The 20235-nt window shown below is 38.6% G+C and overlaps 1 protein-coding gene across 1 annotated transcript in view; it reads left to right on the top strand.

Annotated features, from left to right (window-relative positions):
• Nucleotides 1-512: 512 nt before the first annotated feature.
• The window catches only part of OPRM1 (opioid receptor mu 1), a 161656-nt gene continuing 141933 nt past the window's right edge, over nt 513-20235 (top strand). The window contains exon 1 of the mRNA XM_044924064.2: nt 513-820. Within this exon, the coding sequence (XP_044779999.1) occupies nt 528-820 (293 nt within the window). The 5' untranslated portion in view covers nt 513-527. The remainder of the gene's footprint in view (nt 821-20235) is intronic.

Below are 20235 nucleotides of genomic sequence, written 5' to 3'. Positions count from 1 at the left end.
CAGCGTCTTTCTGTCATGGTATACTACGAAAACGGTGCTGAAAAATGTGAGGTCAGCCCCCTTCCTTAACGCTTTGCATCCGCCAAAAACTCTCCGTTTGTCTCACTTTCAACCCCTTCCCTCCAACTCCCTTCCTGGTTCTGCCTGCCCTTAGAGGTGTTTGCACAGAGGAGTGCCGAGTTGGGAAACCGAGTCGTTGGATTGCTTTGCGCAAAATCCACTTCTCTCTCCTCCCTCGGCTCCAGCCTCCGGATCCCGCACAGCTCTCCCCTCCTTCCCCCCCGGCGGTGTGGGGCTGGAGCCCTGTCTGTGTACTTCTAAGGTGGGAGGGGGCTACAAGCAGAGGATAATGTCAGATGCTTAGCTCTCTCCTGCCTGACGCTTCTCTCTGCCTCCGCCGGGGTTGGTCGCTGTAAGAAATAACAGGAGCTGTGGCAGCGGCGAGACGAAGCGGCTCGCGCGTGGAACCCGAAAAGTCAGGGTGCTCGCGGTTACTCCCAACGTGGTCCCAGCCGGCGGTCAGCACCATGGACAGCGGCGCCGTCCCCACGAACGCCAGCAACTGCACTGATCCCTTCACACACCCTTCAAGTTGCTCCCCAGCACCTAGTCCCAGCTCCTGGGTCAACTTCTCCCACTTAGAAGGCAACCTGTCCGACCCATGCGGTCCGAACCGCACCGAGCTGGGCGGGAGCGACAGACTGTGCCCTTCGGCCGGCAGCCCTTCCATGATCACGGCCATCATCATCATGGCCCTCTACTCCATCGTGTGCGTGGTGGGGCTCTTCGGAAACTTCCTGGTCATGTATGTGATTGTCAGGTAAGGAAGGCCACAGGGCTCCGGATTTCGGTGGCTAATAGAGGCATAAAGGGTGTTGGGGGGAAGGATGAGAAAAAAGGAGGTAAAACAGAGGAGGATGTAGAGGTGAAAGTAGAGTGGTTGCTGCTTGAGTACAAAAGCCTACTTTTCTATTCTTCCCTCCGTTAATAAAGAATCCAAAATTTCAGAAACAGAGAAGTTGCTTTGGTAAAAGCTTTAAAGCTCTGGCAAAAAAAAAAAAAAAAAAAAAAAAAAAAAAAAACAAAAAAAAACAAAAAACAAAGCCTCTATCTTACAGCTTGTTTATACTGAGCCAAAAGGGCTCTGGGCTCTTAACCTCAGTGTCCCATAGTCCCTTCCAAAGGAGCTGTGGAAACAATCATTTATGGAAAATAGAAGAGAGATTCTAGTTATTTTATCCTTAATTGGGGGCAGAAGGGGCAGATTTCCTTCTCTGTTCTTTTCAGAGATGAACCTTGGCAACTTGCCTGCTCCTGCTGATTCCAGTGGATTTGCTGCACGACTGCTGCAGCCTCCTCTTCCTCACTCATAGAGGAAGTTTTTATGGTGTCTTTCCACAGTAAACGGTGCTGTTTTGCCGTAACGTGACAGCTGTGTTGCCTAGACCAGTTTGCAGTTGACAGCTACAGATCTGCTAGGGGAGTCACAAACTGAATCAGGAATAGGTCAGGTGGTTTGGAACTGCAGGACTGTTTTTCAAAGCCCTCAAAAGTTGAAACAAGTTAGAAGTGACCAAAAGCAGCATAATTCTGGATGATAAACTATTACATAGGAAGTTGTAATGGTTGCTCTAAACAAATTTAAAAGTGTCTTCATCCAATGAAATTATTTCAGAAGAGTTTGTGGCCCAGTTTCTATTTGTCCAGATGTTCCAGGTTTATTTGGCAAAAAGCATACAAGTTCAATATTAGCTGAGATTGATGTAGATTGTTTTAGTGTTGATGTGCCTATTCAAATCCTACATGTTAATATGTAATACTAAATTTTAACTTTTGAGAAGTATATAATTATTTTAACACTTTAAAATGGCTCCTGACTTTGGATTTTCTTCCTACTAGGGGTTCTATGGTACTTCCATGTTTAGCTGCAATATTGGCTTCATCTATTCAGCAAGTATTGCAGGTTTCACTGGAGCTCTTAAATCATTTAACAATCATTTTCTTCATTATGCTTTCTTTATCAAGGTGGTGCAAGTTACTTGTAATTGATTTTTTCTGCTTTTTATGTCTAATTTATTTAATTAATGATTGTTTAAGAGTAAAACTAATTTTCTTGATCTTTTGATGAAGAATCATAAGTAGTTTCTCTGAGTAAAGAGCACCATCTATTGCAAAGAAAGCTAACAACAGAAGGAAAAATGCAAGAAGGGAATCAATGGAAGAATTTATTTTTAAAACATTTACTTTATGTAATTCAATACAAAGCTTCCTCTCAAATATGAAAACTGTCTTCTTTTGCATTTATGATAATAAAAATAACAACTAAATCCCTGCCCATGAAGGGAAAATTTATCCTTTCTCCTAAGAAAATTCATGGACTCATAAGCTTATAGGGCCAGAAGGAAACCTAGAGGTTTTCTAGGCTAGGTAGGTAAAATGTGGCACAGAAAATATAAATTATTTCTCCAAGGACAGATAAGTTCATTAGTTCAATACCATGGAATTGCTCTTAGACAATGTAATTTTCTGTTTTTTAGAGTGGCTCATGATTTAATTCAACTACAACATTGACAGAGTAGGTTAGATAATAATGTGGAAATAATAAATTAATCCAAATTTATGTCTGTAATCCTGGAGAATGAAGGATGAAAAGAAATTATAAAACCATCTTGAAATTCTGTCATCTAAAGCATAATCATTTAGCTTTTATTGCTTCTCTTGGTATTTTCCTTCCTCATTTTTCTCCTCTCTGGTTTATGCTTTTCTATAAAGCAGAAAGCCAATAGAGCAACAACTGGCTATGGAATAAACAGATTAGCTTTATTCTAGTGCTAAAGATATTACTAGTTGGGTGATTTTGTTTTAAAGGTATTACCTCTGAACTTTTGATGACTTGGAAAAGGATGATGACCTTGTCTCTTACTGAGAACATGATATTATGCTTATTTTCTGTGCTTAAAGTTCCAACCAGAATACAGTACTGTTTGGAAAGTCACCTCAAACACCCACCTGTGCAAGTCAGGTGTTTAATTCCAAGGTTCAGGTAATCCTCTGGAATATGACTATAAACAGAAAAATAGTTCAGTGACCAATGAAGTAATGAGAAAAGCCTCTGGGGAGTGAAGGAACTATATCTATTTAGCTGAGAATATTTAACTAGACTATCTCCACCCTATGGTTATTTCACTACAAAGTGCTCAGTTCACAGATATTATTGCCTCTGTTAAAAAGATGAATATAATGCTGTACCTATTAAAGTACTGAGATAAAATGCTTACTTCCTGCTATTATTCAAAATTCAACAAATACTTTTGAATTATTAAGTAGTTAGGGTTTTCTAACCAGATCAGCATAACATTTATTACAATGTCTTAATACATTGACTAAACCATGGGGCGTCAAGGACAATGGCAGCAAAATAACAACAAAGATACTATGGATGCCTTGATTAGTTATTTTCTATCCTGTGTCTTCACTTTATCATCATCATACCTTCATCAGCAACATTATTAAAGAATATAACAAGTATCATTCTTATAGTGTTGTTCTAAGAAACATCATCATACCTTCATCAGCAACATTATTAAAAAATATAACTTAAGTATCATTCTTACAGAGTTGTTCTAAGAAACATGAGGGAGAAAAAGAGATACTGTCATATAGCTAAAGTTTTAAAATCCAGATATTAGATGATAGAATGTTATAACTGTTCATTATCTGAAAGGCTTTATGGTCTTAAAGAAAAAAATTACTTGTGGGATAACTATATTATGAAAATTACCACAAATATTCTGGAGAAGTTTGGTGATAAACTATTACAAAATATGGCAATCATTTTTTTTTGAAGTATAAAAGCATAGTTTTATTGTTTTGCCAGGCAAAGGGGGACAGAGTGGGCTTCTGCCTCAGAAACTATGTGGCCCCACATAGGAGGATTTGATGAGAGTTCTATAGCAACAGTTCAAAGGTCGGATTGTTGATAAGATTAGGGCATGTACAGGGCCTGTGCTCCTTGAATCTGGTCTCAGGTGGTCCCCTGGTGTGCATCTCTGGTTTCTTGAATCTGGGATCAGGTGGTCTTCTCTGGTGTGAAGAATGCTGACATTTTCCACTTGTTGGGGTTCTTTTTAATTTCTAATTTAATTTAAACTTTTTATTTTCTATTGGGATATAGCTGATTAATACTGTTGTGATAGGTAAACAGTGAATGCATTCAGCCCATACATATATATGTATCCTTTCTTCCCTAAATTCCTCTCCCATCCAGGCTGAATGTGGCCATCATTTAAAATGGGATAGTATATTATTGTCAAGAATGTTTTAAAGAAAAAAGTCAATCAAAATAATGCACAGTTCTGTACAGATCACAAAGCACATTGGAAGGTCTAATCCACATTGTGACCATTTCAAGCCATGTACTGGCTTTTCCTCCTTTTCTGTTTCATTTTTCTTCTTTCCCACCTTTGTTGTTTTTTGTTCAGTTGCTAAGTCATGTCTAATTTTTTGCGATCCCATGGACTGCATCATGCCAGGATTTCCTGTCTTTCACTATCTCCTGGAGTTTATTCAAAGTCATGTCTATTGAATACATGATTCCATCAAACCATCTTCTGTCACCCTCTTCCTCTCCCGCCCTCAATCTTTCCCAGCATCAGGGTCTTTTCCAATGAGTTGGCTCTCTGCATCAGGTGGCCAAAGTATTGGAGCTCCAGCATCAATCATTCCAGTGAATATTCAGAGTTGATTTCCTTTAGGATTGACTGCTTTGATCTCCTTGCAGTCCAAGGGACTCTCAAGAGTCTTCTCCAGCACCACAGTTTGAAAGCATCAGTTCTTCAGTGCTCAGCCTTCCTCCCACCTTGGTCCCTGAAATCCCTTTCCAAAATGGTTTACCTTCACCCAAGCTGTTGTCTCAGGCACTGCAAAACTCATGATTTCTGTTATTTTATAACTGGCTACTATGTAATTTTCTGATTAATAAATAGAGCTTTACAGACTCATTGAGTGTAGGTTGTTGTTAACAATTAGAAATTCTTAAGAAAAATTCTACACAGCCCCAGTCAGAACTACCATGACCATTTATAAACCAAGCTTTTCCTTTCACCTTTTTTCTGCCTTGGGATTCAGGAAAGGTTTTAGTACATTTTGCTTAATGGATAGGGAGTAGGTCACAGCCATGGATAGAATGCGGTATACTTCTTGAGGTCAGGGTGTTGGTAGCAGTAGGATCTCTGATATGTAAAGAAAGTGAAGGCTCTCTGAAGAGGCAAACTACATCTCTTTCTGCATTGATCCCTGGTTGTGTAATAACTGTAAGACTACTCATAACAGGTAAGCTCAAGCAAATGTCAGGGTCCTTGAAAGTGAACTGAGACAATAGACACAAGAAGCATCATATACAAGAAACATCATTTAATGAGCTTGTCATAGCAACTACTTTCTTTACCCATCTGTTCTTGCTTCAGGCCACCTATTTCCTTCCCCACCAGTACCTCAGTCTAAGAGTCCTTGAATCAAGAAATAAATCCAGAGTGGAAGAGTAGCATAGAAGAAAAGTGCCAATAATGGTTCAACTTCAAACTCTTCAGTGCATGATAGTCCTCTTCTGTAAAATGGGTTACTTAGACTAACATCTAGTCTAGTTGGTAACTTGTAGTACTAACATTTTCTGTGGTAATTTCAAGGACTGTTTCTCCATAGTTTTTCCACCTTTACTATCTGGAGATAAAAAAGCTAGTCATCTACAACATTAAATGATTTAACATTCCATCTCACTTCCTTGGATTCTAAATGAGCTCAAACGGATTCTGTCAGAGAGAGAAAATGCTGAGCTGCCAGATGTTGTAGTGGTCGATTAAGACAATGAACGACCCTGAAAGTCAAGCCTTTCTTCACTTCCTGGGAGGGAATAAGCAAAAGGTTAAACAGGAAAGGTGCCATCCTCAGTGTTCCATTTTCCCCACAGAAAGGCACCAGGTCACATGTATGAGCACAGATGTGGAGAAGGGGAAACGAGGCCATCATCTCACCGCACAAGGAGCCCCAAGCCATAGGATACTCCCGTTTTATGGACTGAGGGGCCAGGACTAACAAGAAAGGATGGGGTAAAAGTGGGAAAGCACAGAGTCAGAGTAAGAAGAATTTCTTAGAGGACCCTTGATACGAAGGTCTTCAGAGAGACCCCTGGGAAGAGTCTCACCAAAAGCACCATGGGGTCCCTGAACTCAAGAATTATGCTGAATACTATCCATTCAGCAAAGTGTCTTAAAGCCTTTCCCGAAGGTGTCCAAACTGAGGTTGTTGGGCTAAGATGCATATACACCCAGGAGCATGGTTGGTAAAGGTGGGGGAGGGGCACACGTCCTTGCCCACAACTCCCTGGAGACTGTGTACTAAGTAGTGGTGGGAAGGATGCTTCCCCTCGTGAAGGTGCCAGGTAGAGCCTTTGTGATTGCCTGTGGTTGAGTCTCAAAGATCACACAGAAGATTCTGATCTGGACCCAGACTTCTCAGATTCAGCTTAAGTTCTGATCTCTCTCTGTCTTTTTTTCATTTTCTCTTTAATTCGTTCAGAAGTTGTTTTAATATTGCCTTCAGGAATTAATCACCTTCTGGATGTTGCATTGTAAAACTTATCAGAAAGATTCTACCAAGTCTAACCAAGCAAATCTTTGTAAGCCAATGGGGAAGGTAGGTAGGGCTTTTACACAGGATGAAACATGCAATGGAGTATATGAAATAAGAAAGAGATCACTCTATTCTGGACATCAGTTTCTGTCCAGGCAAGGATATTTTCAAGTGCAGTTTGCTCTTTCAATTCAATCAGGTATTAGTTTATCAGTTAGATATAAGTAGGTGTCCTGAAGTGGTTCAATAGTAATCATTAAGATGTACTAACAAGTATTAGTATAATTTAATGTTGAATAAATTAAACCAAGCTGATCCACTCACTGTTTTCAAAAATGCTACATATTAATTTCTTTTATACCTTTTCTTTACTCTTTCTATTTTCCCTCGTGACCTCAATACTTCTTTCTTCTATCAAAATTCTTCTTCTTTTTCAAGTCCCAACTTAAATCCATTCCACTTTGATTAACAATGATATGCTACCTTCATGTGTACAGCCAAGTGATTTAGTTATACGTATACTTATATCTGGACTTCCCTGGTGCCTCAGATGGTAAAGAATCCACCTGCAACACAGGAGACCTGGATTCAGTCCCTGGGTTGGGAAGATCACCTGGAGGAAGGCATGGCAACCCACTCCAGTATTCTTGCCTGGAGAATCCCCGTGGACAGAAGAGCCTGGCAGACTATAGTCCATAGGGATGCAAAGACTTGGACACCACTGAGCAACCAAGTACAGCAAACACATACCTATATCTGGGGCTTCCCAGGTGGTGCTAGCAGTTCAGAACTAGCCTACCAATGCAGGAGACATAAGAGATGCAAGTTCAATCCTTGGGTTGGGAAGATACCCTGGAGGAGGGCATGATGATCCACTCCAGTATTCTTGCCTGGAAAATCCCATAGACAGAGGAGTCTGGTGGGCTACAGTCCATGGGGGTTGCAAAGAGCCAGACACAACTGAAGCAACTTAGCACACAGCACACTTACCTATATCTATTATTTTTTCAGTTTCTTTTCCATATAGGTAATTCAGAATATTGAGTTGAGTTCCCTATGTTATATAGTAGGTCCTTGTTCATTGTTTTCTATATAGAGTTCTTGATATTTATATTCAACAAAGTTTGGAGTAATTTTTAAGCCACAAAATTCTTACCCTAGTTTTCAATAGAAAGCTAAACTGCCTATAATTTAATGGCTCCAGATGTGTGAATTAGCCTGGTCCCTCCACTCTAAGAAGGGTGAGAATGCACCAGTGAAGTAGGGAGATAATTCTGGAACCTAATAAAATCTATTTTATACCAAGGTGTTTTCATAAGCCAGTGTAAAGTTTGGATTTAAATGATTCCAAGGAAAGAATTCACCTTATTTTACTACATTTAGATGTACAGACAACGGACACCCATCAGATGAAGAGGGATGACCTCGCAGTCTAGACCAGGTGTTAAAAATGTTTCCTGTAAAGGGCCAGAAAGTAAATTTATTAGGCTTTGTTGCCACATGGTATCTGTTACAATTATTCCATTCTGCCACAGTAGCCCAAAAGTATCCATAGACAAAATGAAAATAGATGGTCATGACTGTGTTCCAATAAAACTGTATATAGACACAGAAATGTGAATTTCTATATAATTTTTGCATGCCCCAAAATATTATTTTCTCAACCACTTAAAAATATAAAACTACCTATAAACTTATTTTTGGTTTTTGTTATTCTAACTAAAACAGATGTAGAAGGCAGACATGGAAAAATTTAGCTTCTAAAATGTTTCTCATTAACAACATAAAAAGAATTGATTTTCTAATAGCATATTTAATAATTTTACCTAATGTTTTATGAATATAATATTTTGAATTTTATGAAAATCCATACATTTGATTATCAGAAAATAATCATGCCATATGTTCTTTTGTTGACTCATTTTTGCAAGAATGAAATGATTCTTCTTTCAGTACAAAATAATACAAACCTTTCTTTTGGTTTACTTGACTCTATAATGCAAATTATTCCATAATAAGGGTTACCAAACTACTTCCTTATAGCATCCTCAGATTAAAAACAACCAAGTTAATTATTATACATATAAAAAATTTAAATACAAATTACAAATGTAAAACCATTCTGACAGAATCCTATTCTTACCTGGCAAATTTGGCCCACAAGCTGTCATTTGCCAAACTCTGGTACAGATGTACTGAGTAGAATTCATAGTCTTGCAGTGGTCATAAAAAAGAGCATATTTTCTTCTTTGGCAAATTTGATTGCATTTTGTTATTTACTAGATGGAAACAAAGCATTTTGTTAAAATATCTAGTACAAACTTGCAGTGTTTTTCAAGAAGAAGAAATATCAGTACAAAATGAGGTTTCATACAAATCAGCTGAGCCACAAGGGAAGCCCAAGAATACTGGAGCGGGTAGCCTATCCCTTCTCCAGTGGATCTTCCCGACCCAGGGTCTCCTGCATTGCAGGCAGATTCTTTACCAACTAAGCTAGCAGGGAAGCCCCATACAAAACATAAAAGCTCTCACTGATTTTTTGGAAAGAGAATACCCCTTTTTTATGACAGAGGATACTGTTTTTCTGAAACGGATATTGAAGTTGGGTCAAAAAAGTAATCACACAGGACCATCTCCATGTCACCCCAGTGGCCATCTTCAACTCCTAGTCTTCATCTAACCCAGACAATCTACAATATTCATTACCACTCTTGGCCAGGGATTACGGAGTAAGTGCTTAGAAAATAGTGGTTCTGAAAAATTACCATCTATTGGATATGCTTTGTGGTTATCTTAAATCGGTGCAATTTTCTAGGCCTTCTCAGTATTTTCATCTTCAGTCATTTGAAGCTTTCAGGAAAAACTGAAACTGTCACCCGTAAATTCATATTAGCTTCTTAGCAAATATGAAATCTGTTCTCAAAGTCACCTGTGCCTGCACGCACACCCACCCCCATGCACCCAGGTGGTGACTGGCAGCTTCATCTCCCTCCACTTCTATTTAGGCATCTGAAGCACAGAACCTCATCACTTGGAATTTTTTCCTCTTCTTTCTGACTTACATAACTTGATCATTTTTTTAAAATTTGTTTTTAGTGGTTTTCAAAAGTCGCTCTGAAAAGGTTTATTGACTGTGTTTTAAAATTTAGACTGTCCAGCCCGATAAAGAGGACTAGGGGCAGCCTAGGTGTTCTGCAGTATTTGTAATCTTCTGGCTTCCTGCCCTTGGTTTTGCTCAATCATATCCTAAAATTCCCTGGAATCTCTTCTTTGTCTGATTTTGCATCTTTAATTCAGTCCCCATTTGTATCCAAATGACTGCTTCTTTGATTACTTGTGCTCAGAGAAAACTTTCTGGAATGTCCAGGAATTCTTTAGATCAGCCAGGTGGCCACTAGGTACAAGTCCGTAAGGAGAGCCAAGTTAGGGAATGTTCCAACTGGATGAGTAAGATAGTCTAGCTGAAGAATGCTACAGTTCCCAGAATTTCTTACATGAGATTTTTGGAGCTAAATTCTAGCAAGAAATCCAGGCAGGATAAAATGAATAATCAAATTTGATTCTTCTTTGAGTTAACTCATGGACTATCCGAGGTATTGCAGAAACACTTGCAACACACTTAGACACCAAGAAGATCTCTCAGATCTTCTATTCCAGTGGTTGTCAATATTGATCACATGTTAGAATCACTATGAAGGGTTTTTTTTAAGTGATTTTATTTATTTATTTATGGATTTATCTTGGCTGCACGCTGGCTTTCTCTAGTTATGGAAAGCTGGGGTTACTCTTCCTTGCTGTGCACAGGCTTCTCACTGTGGTGGTTTCTCTCATCACAGAGCACTGGTTTGAGGGTGCACAGGCTTCAGTAGTTGTGGGTCACAGGCTTATAGCCCCATGGCATGTGGGATCTTCATTTCCTGACTGAAAATCGAACCATGTTCTCTGCTTTGGCAGGTGGATTCTCAACCACTGGACCAGCAGGGAAATCTAAAATCACCTGGGAAGGCTTTAGAAAAAGAAAGAATACCTGTTTCCACCTGCTGCTGCTAAGTCACTTCAGTCGTGTCCGACTCTGTGTGATCCCACAGACGGCAGCCACCAGGCTCCCCCGTCCCTGGGATTCTCCAGACAAGAACACTGGAGTGGGTTGCCATTTCCTTCTCCAATGCATGTAGGACTAATTAAATTAGACACTCCGGGCATAGCTCCTGGGCATAGATAGATCTAAAAGCTTCCCTAGTGAGTCTAATGAGTCTAGTGTACAGTCAAGATTGAGGTGCATAGATCTGGACCTCTATTTCATGGAGGAGAAAACAGTCCTGCTGGGCAAGGAGGTTTAAGAGATCTGTCCACATGTTTGATTTCTCTGAATGTTAAGAAGCTGTTTATAGAATAAATAGTAAATTAAACTATCTCTCTGAAAAGCAAAAGCCCAGGATGTCTTAAAAAGCTCCCTGAAATTGACCAATCAGCTCCATTAATAATAGGCGTTCTAGCGTGGACACAGTGCTAACCTTAGGACGAGGAGACTAATGTTTGAATCTCTACCTCTCACTAGTTATCAGAGCCACAGAGCTTCCCTGAGTCTCTCTAGTTAACTTTACCAAAGGAATGGTAATCACATTCAACCTCACTTGGAGTTTAGGTCCAAATTAGATAAGATATACAGAAATGTGTGGTAAATTCTAAAAGTGCTATATAAGAGTAAGGAGTTTAGTTATTTGCTTCCCTGGTGGCTCAGTTGGTAAAATAATCTGCCTGCAATGTAGGAGGCCTGGGTTTGATCCCTGGGTTGGGAAGATCCCCTGGAGGAGTGCATGGCAACCCACTCCAGTATTCTGGCCAGGAGAATTTCATGGCCTGTATAGTCCATGGGATCGCAAAGAGTCAGACAGGACTGAGTGACTTTCACTTTCACCTTCCCTCCCTCTGGGAATTTCTTCTCTTCCCTCCCACTGGGTTCACTCATCAGCATGCAAGATCTCAACATTCACTCAGTATTCTTGCCTTCTCATAAATCAATCATATTATTACACTTTGAAACACAGCTTAGCCTTTTGGAATCACGATTTCTGCAGAGGTAAGGCAAAGCGTTGCATGGGGTCCCTGTTGTCATTCTTGGATTTATTCCAATGCCCTGGATTACTCTAATTTCATTTTGTTGGCACTAAGATGATGTGAACAGAATTCTAAGGACATTTAACTACAATTTACTCAGTTCCCTATTGATTAGCCTCTCTATATTATATAAAAAGTTTGATAGAGAAAAAAGACACAAACCAATTATTTTTTGGAAAAAAAATATCTATTTTTAAGTTAGATGTTTCACATTTAAACTGGTATTATAGTCAAAGTGTCTAAGGCAGAATCTAAGTCTAAACACAGACTTCATCTGATGAAACTCCTTTTTACTCAGCAGAATAGTTTACTTGAATTAGAAAAAATAACTCGTAATAGTGGTGTCCTCTGAATACAAGCTTTGAAAATTTAGAAATTTTAATAGCATCTTTGCAAAAAGTCCTGGCTTCTGTTAGAGTCTGACTCACTAATCACAATAAAATAGGTGAAAAACATGGAACTCTTCATGGAGGATGCATTAATGATGGTACAGTGAGTCTGTGCGAATGTCTATTCCTAACACCTTCATAATGGATTTTTCCAGGACTTGCAAGGCAATGCCTGTCAACTTTTAAAATCAGAGCAGTAAACACTACAAATAAAGCAAGCACAAACTGGAAAATAACATCTTTGAGATCCACAGTGTCCCTGAAAGCTGAGAGTATTCCTAGTACAGAAACTGTAGGGGAACAAGGAGATCAATGAAAGAAAAGGCCTTTGCTTCTAAGCAAAGTTTGTTTCACTGAAACACTGGGCTCAGTGCCAGCGAAAGGTTGAGCATTTTGTGGGGGAGTATTAAATGCTAATTGAAAAATGCTGCTGGCAGTATAACCTGAATATCAGACCCTGATTGTGCCTGCCAAAAAGAACAAGGGAAATTATTGTCAACATTATAATTTCATACTTACTCAGTCCCCATCAGTACTAAAGAGGAAACCACATGGGTTGAATGGAATTGAATATAAGCACGCTTCTGGTGATGTTGGTGATCCAAGGCCACTAAGAGGTGTTATTAAAAGCAGGCAAATGAGATCCTTCAAACAGTCTTTCCTTCTAATGACAAAAGAAAGCTTATTTAACTACATTGCAAAATAAACAAAACATATAAAGAATATGCATTTAGACAAGGAAAAACATTGTAAACCAAACTAATACTAAAGAAGATGAATTTGAAGCTCATGTTTGTTGAACATTACTTCCAAAGCACCCTCTTAGAGGCTCCAAAATATACCATTAAGAAAAATAGACTGAGTTCTCATGCTCAGTTGCTCAGTCTTGTCTGACTCTTTATAACCCCATGGACTGTAGCCTGCCAGGCTCCTCTGTCCATGGGATTTTTCAGGCAAAAATACTGGAATGGTTGCCTCCTCCTGAGTATGGTCCCAACCCAGGGATTGAACCTATGTCTCCTGAATTGGCAGATGAATACTTTACTACTGAGCCACCTGGGAAGCCCAGATCAGGTTCTACCTATCTCTAAAAGTACAGTCCAGTGGAGAAGAAAATTAAACCATTTCACCAGCTGATAAATGTCAAAGGTAGGACTATGGTAACTAACCCAGGGTTCTTCAATCATACTATCTAGCAAACACTCATTCCCAAGCAATGGGATACTTTTTGATTTGTCTTTATTTAATTTTCCAAATTTCATTAAACATATTATTTATGTTTCAGAGACAAGATAAAGAAAAGTGAGTGGAGTGGGCCTTGGTTAATTTTCATAGAACAGTGAAAGAGAACCCCATTGACTAGGATTTATAAGTATTTCTCAAAGCAGATGTTACAAATATTCCACAAGTATGAAGGATAATGCAATGACAGAGTGGAGTCTGGAATGAATGGGATTCACAGGAAGAGAATCTCAAGAACCATTGCTATAAGACATTCCTCAGTGCGTCCCTGCCTTGAAACAATGTCTATTTTATTTCTGAACACCCTGTCACTCAGAAACACAGGCAGCAGAGAGCTCAAGTTAAAAGTCAAGCTCCAATCTTCTGTTCTTTAAAATTGCTATCCATTTTGTGGAATTTAAGGTACAAGTATCAAAGGAGAAATTGATGTCATCTTTTGAAAAAGGATCATTACTCTGAAAGTAAACAGAAGTTTTCCGTCTTTAAATAAATGTGTCACATTTCCATGAAAGACACTGGTACATGAGTCAATGCCACAAAGCATATATTAAGACATGTAAACCAAACCAAAGATAATTTCCTCAAGAGTACTATTTTTTCAACACTTTAGAAACTCAAAAATAAAAGCATATGAATGAATGAATGAGCATGCCCTTTCACACACCCTTACTTTAATTGCTTTATAAAATATGTTTTACAAAAAGATATATGTCCTTTATCAGAAATTTTAGTCTCCTGGAACAATAATAGAATTCATGCTTTGATGTAGCTGAGATATTCTGCCCACACAGTTGTTTGAAGTTAAGTTGATATTTGAAAATAATATATTCTAGTCAAGATAGATGAAGATGTGAAGTTAAACTTATCAAATCATTGGGGGGGGAGGGGTCAAGGAAAATAGCTGTGATTTTAGAAAAATCTAGGTTTTGATGCATCAGTTACCTTTAGCACACACGAGAAAACATTCTAAAAAATCAATACAAGCAGAGCAAAATTAACACTTTTATAAGTATCAACATTTAACCTCTGTCTTATCAGAGCACATGGTATCTACTTCATTAAATTTGAAACCCATAAGAGGCATCGTCATCATCATCACTTTAGCTAACGTTTGTTGAAAGTTACAGTATACATAAGCCTCCATATCAATAATCTTTAAACATACTATTGAAATGTTTTTCATCTTTACATCAACCATTTAAGGAAGATACTGATATCTTTCAAGTTTTACAAATGAAGAGAGCAGATCTCAGAAAATTTAAGTAGTAAGCCCAAATTTGCCAGTTAATAAATGATAATACTAAGATCTGAAACAAGACCTATATGGCCCTGAAACTTAAGGTCTTTCAAAACTGTTATGCTTAGTTTCATCGAGCTAGTGTTTGAGGTCTCACTAGGATGACTGACTAGCCTATTATCTTACCTTACCTATCATACTTCCCAGAATGCTCCCTAATTGATAACCTCTTCATGACTTTTTCTTTATTGACAGGCTGTGCCCCCACTGAAATGAGAATAAAGAAAATAGGAAAGTTGGCTTTTGATGGGTCAAAATCTGGAGTTTTTCCTTTGTATTAAGCTGTGACATTTTGGATTGAACTTCTGTCTCTGGGATAACTCGATTCAGGTCTCTGATTGAGTCTGCCCTTCAACCTGAAAAAAAAATAATAAAATCCATTAATTATTTGTGGAATTTCTAACTACAAAAACTCAATTGTGATATAAAGCTACTCTTTTTCTTGATCCCCAGAAGCATCATTTTATGCTGTGAGCACCATATGCTAACAATTCACATCAATAAACTGATAAGGAGACAGCCAGGATGCCAATCTCAATACTGCAAGCGACAGATCAAACTAGGCTTTTTGAATCTATTATACAGCCAAACACCAGGCCATTCTCAAGTGTCCCTTTATTTCAGTGATCCCTTTTTACATTTCTAAAAAAAAAAAATACCAAAATTTACAAAATTGCAAAATTGTAAGCTCCCCTAGGATGAGACTATCTTAAAAAAAAAAAAAAATTATTCTATCCCTGAATTTAACAGAGTAACAAAGGGTAATAGGACATAATGGAGCTGAAATGTTTCAGTACATTGAATTATACTGATTATACTGTTATGTTAATGCCATGCTTATTTCAGCCCTCCGTGTTTCCGTGTCCCATTTCTGGTTTGCCAAAATAAGAACTTTTAGAACATTGTTTCTCTGAGTGTTAATAGCTGAAAGAAACTTGGAATTTTCCAAAGTGAATTTCTTATAACATGGGTAGTTTTTGTTTAATTGGGGAGCAAAAATATTTTCCATATTCAAGTTGAGATGAGAACCTAGGTCTGTGGAGTCCTTACTTTTTCCTTCTCCAACTTCATTGTCCCCAGGAATCCAAATGGGAGAGGGGTTTTTGAGAGATAAGAGAGACTGAAAAAAATTGGATCTGGAAGAATTAATTCTGGAAGAATCTGAGAAGAATCAATCAGTGAGAAAAGATACACTTTGACTGAAAGATTCTGCTAAATCATCTGCCTAATTAAATTCAAAGAAAAGCATCTTAGTCCATTCCTCTGTCTCTCTACTAAGCAAAACACCAGACGGACAAGCTAGGGGCAAGTCGACTGGAATTACTGCCAAGTGAAAGTAACCAGGCATGTCAGTATTAACTCCAGGGAGCCTAAATAAGGTAAACAGATGTCTGAAGTACTGACAAGCCTCCCTTCTCACACATGGCTCTCGCCTTTAATTCTTTCTTTGCTTCTCATGTTCTTATGAAAAGATGTGGAAACCTATTTTATTTCACTTCTACAACCAAAGTCTTCCCAAAGACTCCACTCTACTTCATTTCACCTTCCATGCTTTAGAAGCAGATTGAAAAACATGAACTATCCAGGGAGAGGACTGCTGCTGCTAAGTCGCTTCAGTCATGTCTGACTCTGTGCTACCCCATAGACGGCAGCCCACGAGGCTCCCCCATCCCTGGAATTCTCCAGGCAAGAACACTGGAGTGAGTTGCCATTTCCTTCTCCAATACATGAAAGTGAAAAGTGAAAGTGAAGTCGTTCAGTTGTGTCTGACTCTTAGCGACCCCATGGACTACAGCCCACCAGGCCCTCCATCCATGGGATTTTCCAGGCAAGAATACTGGAGTGGGGTGCCATTGCCTTCTCTGAGGGAGAGGACTAGGGCATGGAATTTTGCTTCTTATATCAATAGGATAGACTGAATACTGACAAGCATTGTGAGAGGGATCCTCAATGGACAGATTTTTTTCCTCCTGAAAAACCAATGGATTGTATGACTCCCCAGGAGAAGAAAGGAGATGACCGTAGCTACGATATTAGAACAACAGTACTGAGGCTCCTCCCAGGACATGGAAGAAGAGAAATCTCAAGATAATGTGAGACTAAGAAATTCAGACCCATCTTAGGGTTGTGTCGTGTGAGAGGTCACCCTAGGCGACTAAAGGGACTTTTCTGGCCTCTGCTATGGACTTACCATTTCACAGATGTTTAAAAGCACAAAGTTTAGGCCAAAAAACGGAAGTCCCACTTCATAGAGCAGAAAATAAACTGGTAAAAAGGATAATTATCCACTATCAGTAAAATGAAATATGCCAGCAAATTTGGAAAACTCAGCAATGGCCACAGGACTGGAATCCTATCCTTCTAATCCCAAAGAAGGGCACTGCCAAAGAATGTCCAAACTACTGCACAGTTGCACTCATCTCTCACACTAGCAAAGTAATGCTCAAAATTCTCCAAGCCAGGCTTCAACAGTACATGACCCATGAACTTCCAGATGTTCAAGCTGGATTTGGAAAAGGCAGAGGAAGCAGAAATCAAATTGGCAACATTCTTTGGATGATAGAAAAAGCAAGAGAATTCAAGGACATCTAGTTCTGCTTCCATGGCTATGCTAAAGCCTTTGACTGTGTTGATCATAACAAACCTTGGAAAATTCTTAAAGAGATGGGAATACCAGACCACCTTACCCACCTCCTGAGAAATCTATATGCAGGACAAGAAGCAACAGTTAGAACTGGACATGGAAAAACATTCTGGTTCCAAATTGGGAAAGGAGTACATCAAGGCTGTATATTGTCACCCTGTTTATTTAACTTATATGCAGAGTACATCATGTGGAGTGCCAGGCTGGATGAAGCACAAGCTGGAATCAAGATTGCTGGGAGAAATATCAATAACCTCAGATATCCAGATGATACCACCCTTATGGCAGAAAGTAAAGAGGAACTAAAGAGCCTCTTGATAAAGGTGAAGAGGAGAGTGAAAAAACTGGCTTAAAACTCAACATTCAAAAAACGAAGCTCATGGCATCCGGTCCCATTACTTCATGGCAAATAGATGGAGAAACAATGGAAACAATGATAGACTATTTTCTTGAACTTCAAACTCACTGTAGATGGTGACTATAGCCATGAAATTAAAAGATGCTTGCTCCTTGGAAGAAAAACTATGACAAACCTACTCAGCACATTAAAAAGCAGAGACATTACTTTGCCAACTAGGTCCATCTATTCAAAGTTATGGTTTTTCCAGTAGTCATGTATGGATGTGAGAGTCCGAGCACCAAAGAATTGATGCTTTTGAACTATGGTGTTGGAGAAGACTCTTGAGAGTCCCTTGGACTGCAAGGAGATCAAACCAGTCAATTCTAAAGGAAATCAATCTTGAATATTCATTGGAAGGGCTGATGCTGAAGCTGAAGCTCCAATAATTTGGCCACCTGATGTGAAGAGCCAGCTCATTAGAAGAGATCCTAATGCTGGGAAATATTGGAAGCAGGAGGAGAAGGGGATGACAGAGGATGAGATGGTTAGATAGCATCACTGACTTAATGGACATGAGTTTGAGCAAGCTCTGGGAGATGGTGATGGACAGGAAAGCCTGGCACGCTGCAGTCCATGGGGTCGCAAAGAGTTGGACACGACTGAGTAGCTGAACAACTAAAATGATAATGTGTATGTGCTAAGTCTCTTCAGTCATGTCAGATTCTGGACTCTATGGACTGTAGCCCACCAGGCTCCTCTGTCCATGGGATTCTCCAGGCAAGAATACTGGAGTGAGTTGCCATGCCCTTCTTCAGGGGATCTTCCCAACCCTGAGATTAGACCTGTGTCTCTTACATCTGCTGCATTGGCAAGGAGGTTTTTAACCACTATCGCCACCTGGGAAGCCCAAAATGGTAGTAAAATTTCTAAATTAAATGAATTTAACATAGGTTTGTAATTGTTTCTGGGAAACAGACTAACTGGAAAACAACTAGATTTATATTTATTTCTGAAAAACAAACAATAGACAGACTTATTTACAGTCAGTCTTCTACTAACCCCTTCCTGCCACAATCAGAGACAAAATCCTTGACAGCCTGAGCCAGACAGGTGACTCGAGAAGCAAATTTAATACTTCCCTGGGCGCTCTACATGTGATGAAACAAATGTTGAATAATTGTAACTTTCCTAAAGCCTGAATACAGGTGAGATACTTCTTTCAACATTGCCACATCACCAGCCACTGTGCCATAAAACCTCACATACTGTTTGGAAAACACTTGTTTCTGGTCTCTCACCATACTGAATGCCCCTCCAACACACGTTTCAGTCGAGAACCACTGCCCAGCACAGTACTTGGCAAAAATAAAAAGGTGTTAAATAAATGCATGTTTGACTCAGTGTTGACAGAGGGTTTTATGATGAAAGAAGTTAATTTGAAAATATAAATGTAGCTATGAAAATTAAAAACATGCTATAATGCTTGATATTCTAGTTCATACATAAAGTCCAGTATAAGTATTTAAGCTAGAAGGAATGTGAAATATATGACTTTGATCATAGAGTGTTAAACATGAAATGTTACCAAAGTTTGTCTCTACCTATTAAACTTATGGTGATTTGTATTTTACTTTTTATATTCCTCAGATTCTAAAAAAAAAAAAATGAATGTACAATGGTATAAGGAAAAATACAAAAAATAAAAATAAAAGAGGAGAAATTTTCAAAAGTAATAGATAATCCTGATAAGTGATAAAATACTGCATCAAAGAGCTTTTTCACCAAAAGATAATTCAAGATCATGTTTGCAGTTTCCCTATTTAAAATGCTGTTACATACATTAATCTGTGACTAAAAATGCTGTTAGTCCCAAGTGATTTTAGTCTCAGTTGAAAGATAATTCTATATTGATTTAATAGCTCTTGGTGCACTACAAGCTTAAAATTTCAAATTTTAAAAATTAATGGGACTTATCTGCTTTGCTAAATAACTAGTCTGTTCACAATTTATATTTTCTCCTAACAAGTGCTGTTGAATTCTCCACAGGGGAAGGAAAAATACCAAAAATCTCTCTGCCTGAAAATACTTTTTAAAAGATCTCAACACATTGTTTTTTGTTTCCAATAAAAATCCCAGGTCAACAGATAGTTAAATTATAAAGGATTATATACTTCTTGGGTGGAAAACAGTTATTATAAATACACAGTTTTACATAAGCCAAGATCTCCAGGCACTAAATGCATTACCTTCATATTTCCTTCAATTGGTCCTAAAAGATTTTGGACAGCTACTGTTGCAGAAATTAATTGAATGCCAAAATATTTGGATATCAGCAGGTGCTATGACACATTAAAGGGGATAAACAGGGAATGCTCATCAACAGTTCTGACAAATGGAATTTTAAATTGAGTCTTCACAGATCTTAATTAAATCTCTGGTGCAAAACTCAGGAGCAGTGAGAACGTTCTTATTTCAACTTCCTACACAGTATCCTAATGTATAATTCTCTCCAACATGTTGTGCTAATATTAAACGCAGTAAATGGTTCTATCTACAGGACACATACACACACTCCCAG

This window comes from Bubalus bubalis, chromosome 10 (assembly GCF_019923935.1).
Source record: "Bubalus bubalis isolate 160015118507 breed Murrah chromosome 10, NDDB_SH_1, whole genome shotgun sequence".
NCBI classification, from domain to species: Eukaryota; Metazoa; Chordata; class Mammalia; order Artiodactyla; family Bovidae; genus Bubalus; species Bubalus bubalis.
The sequence above is the reverse complement of the archived record's forward strand: the minus strand, read 5'-3'. Positions and strand labels throughout refer to the sequence as shown.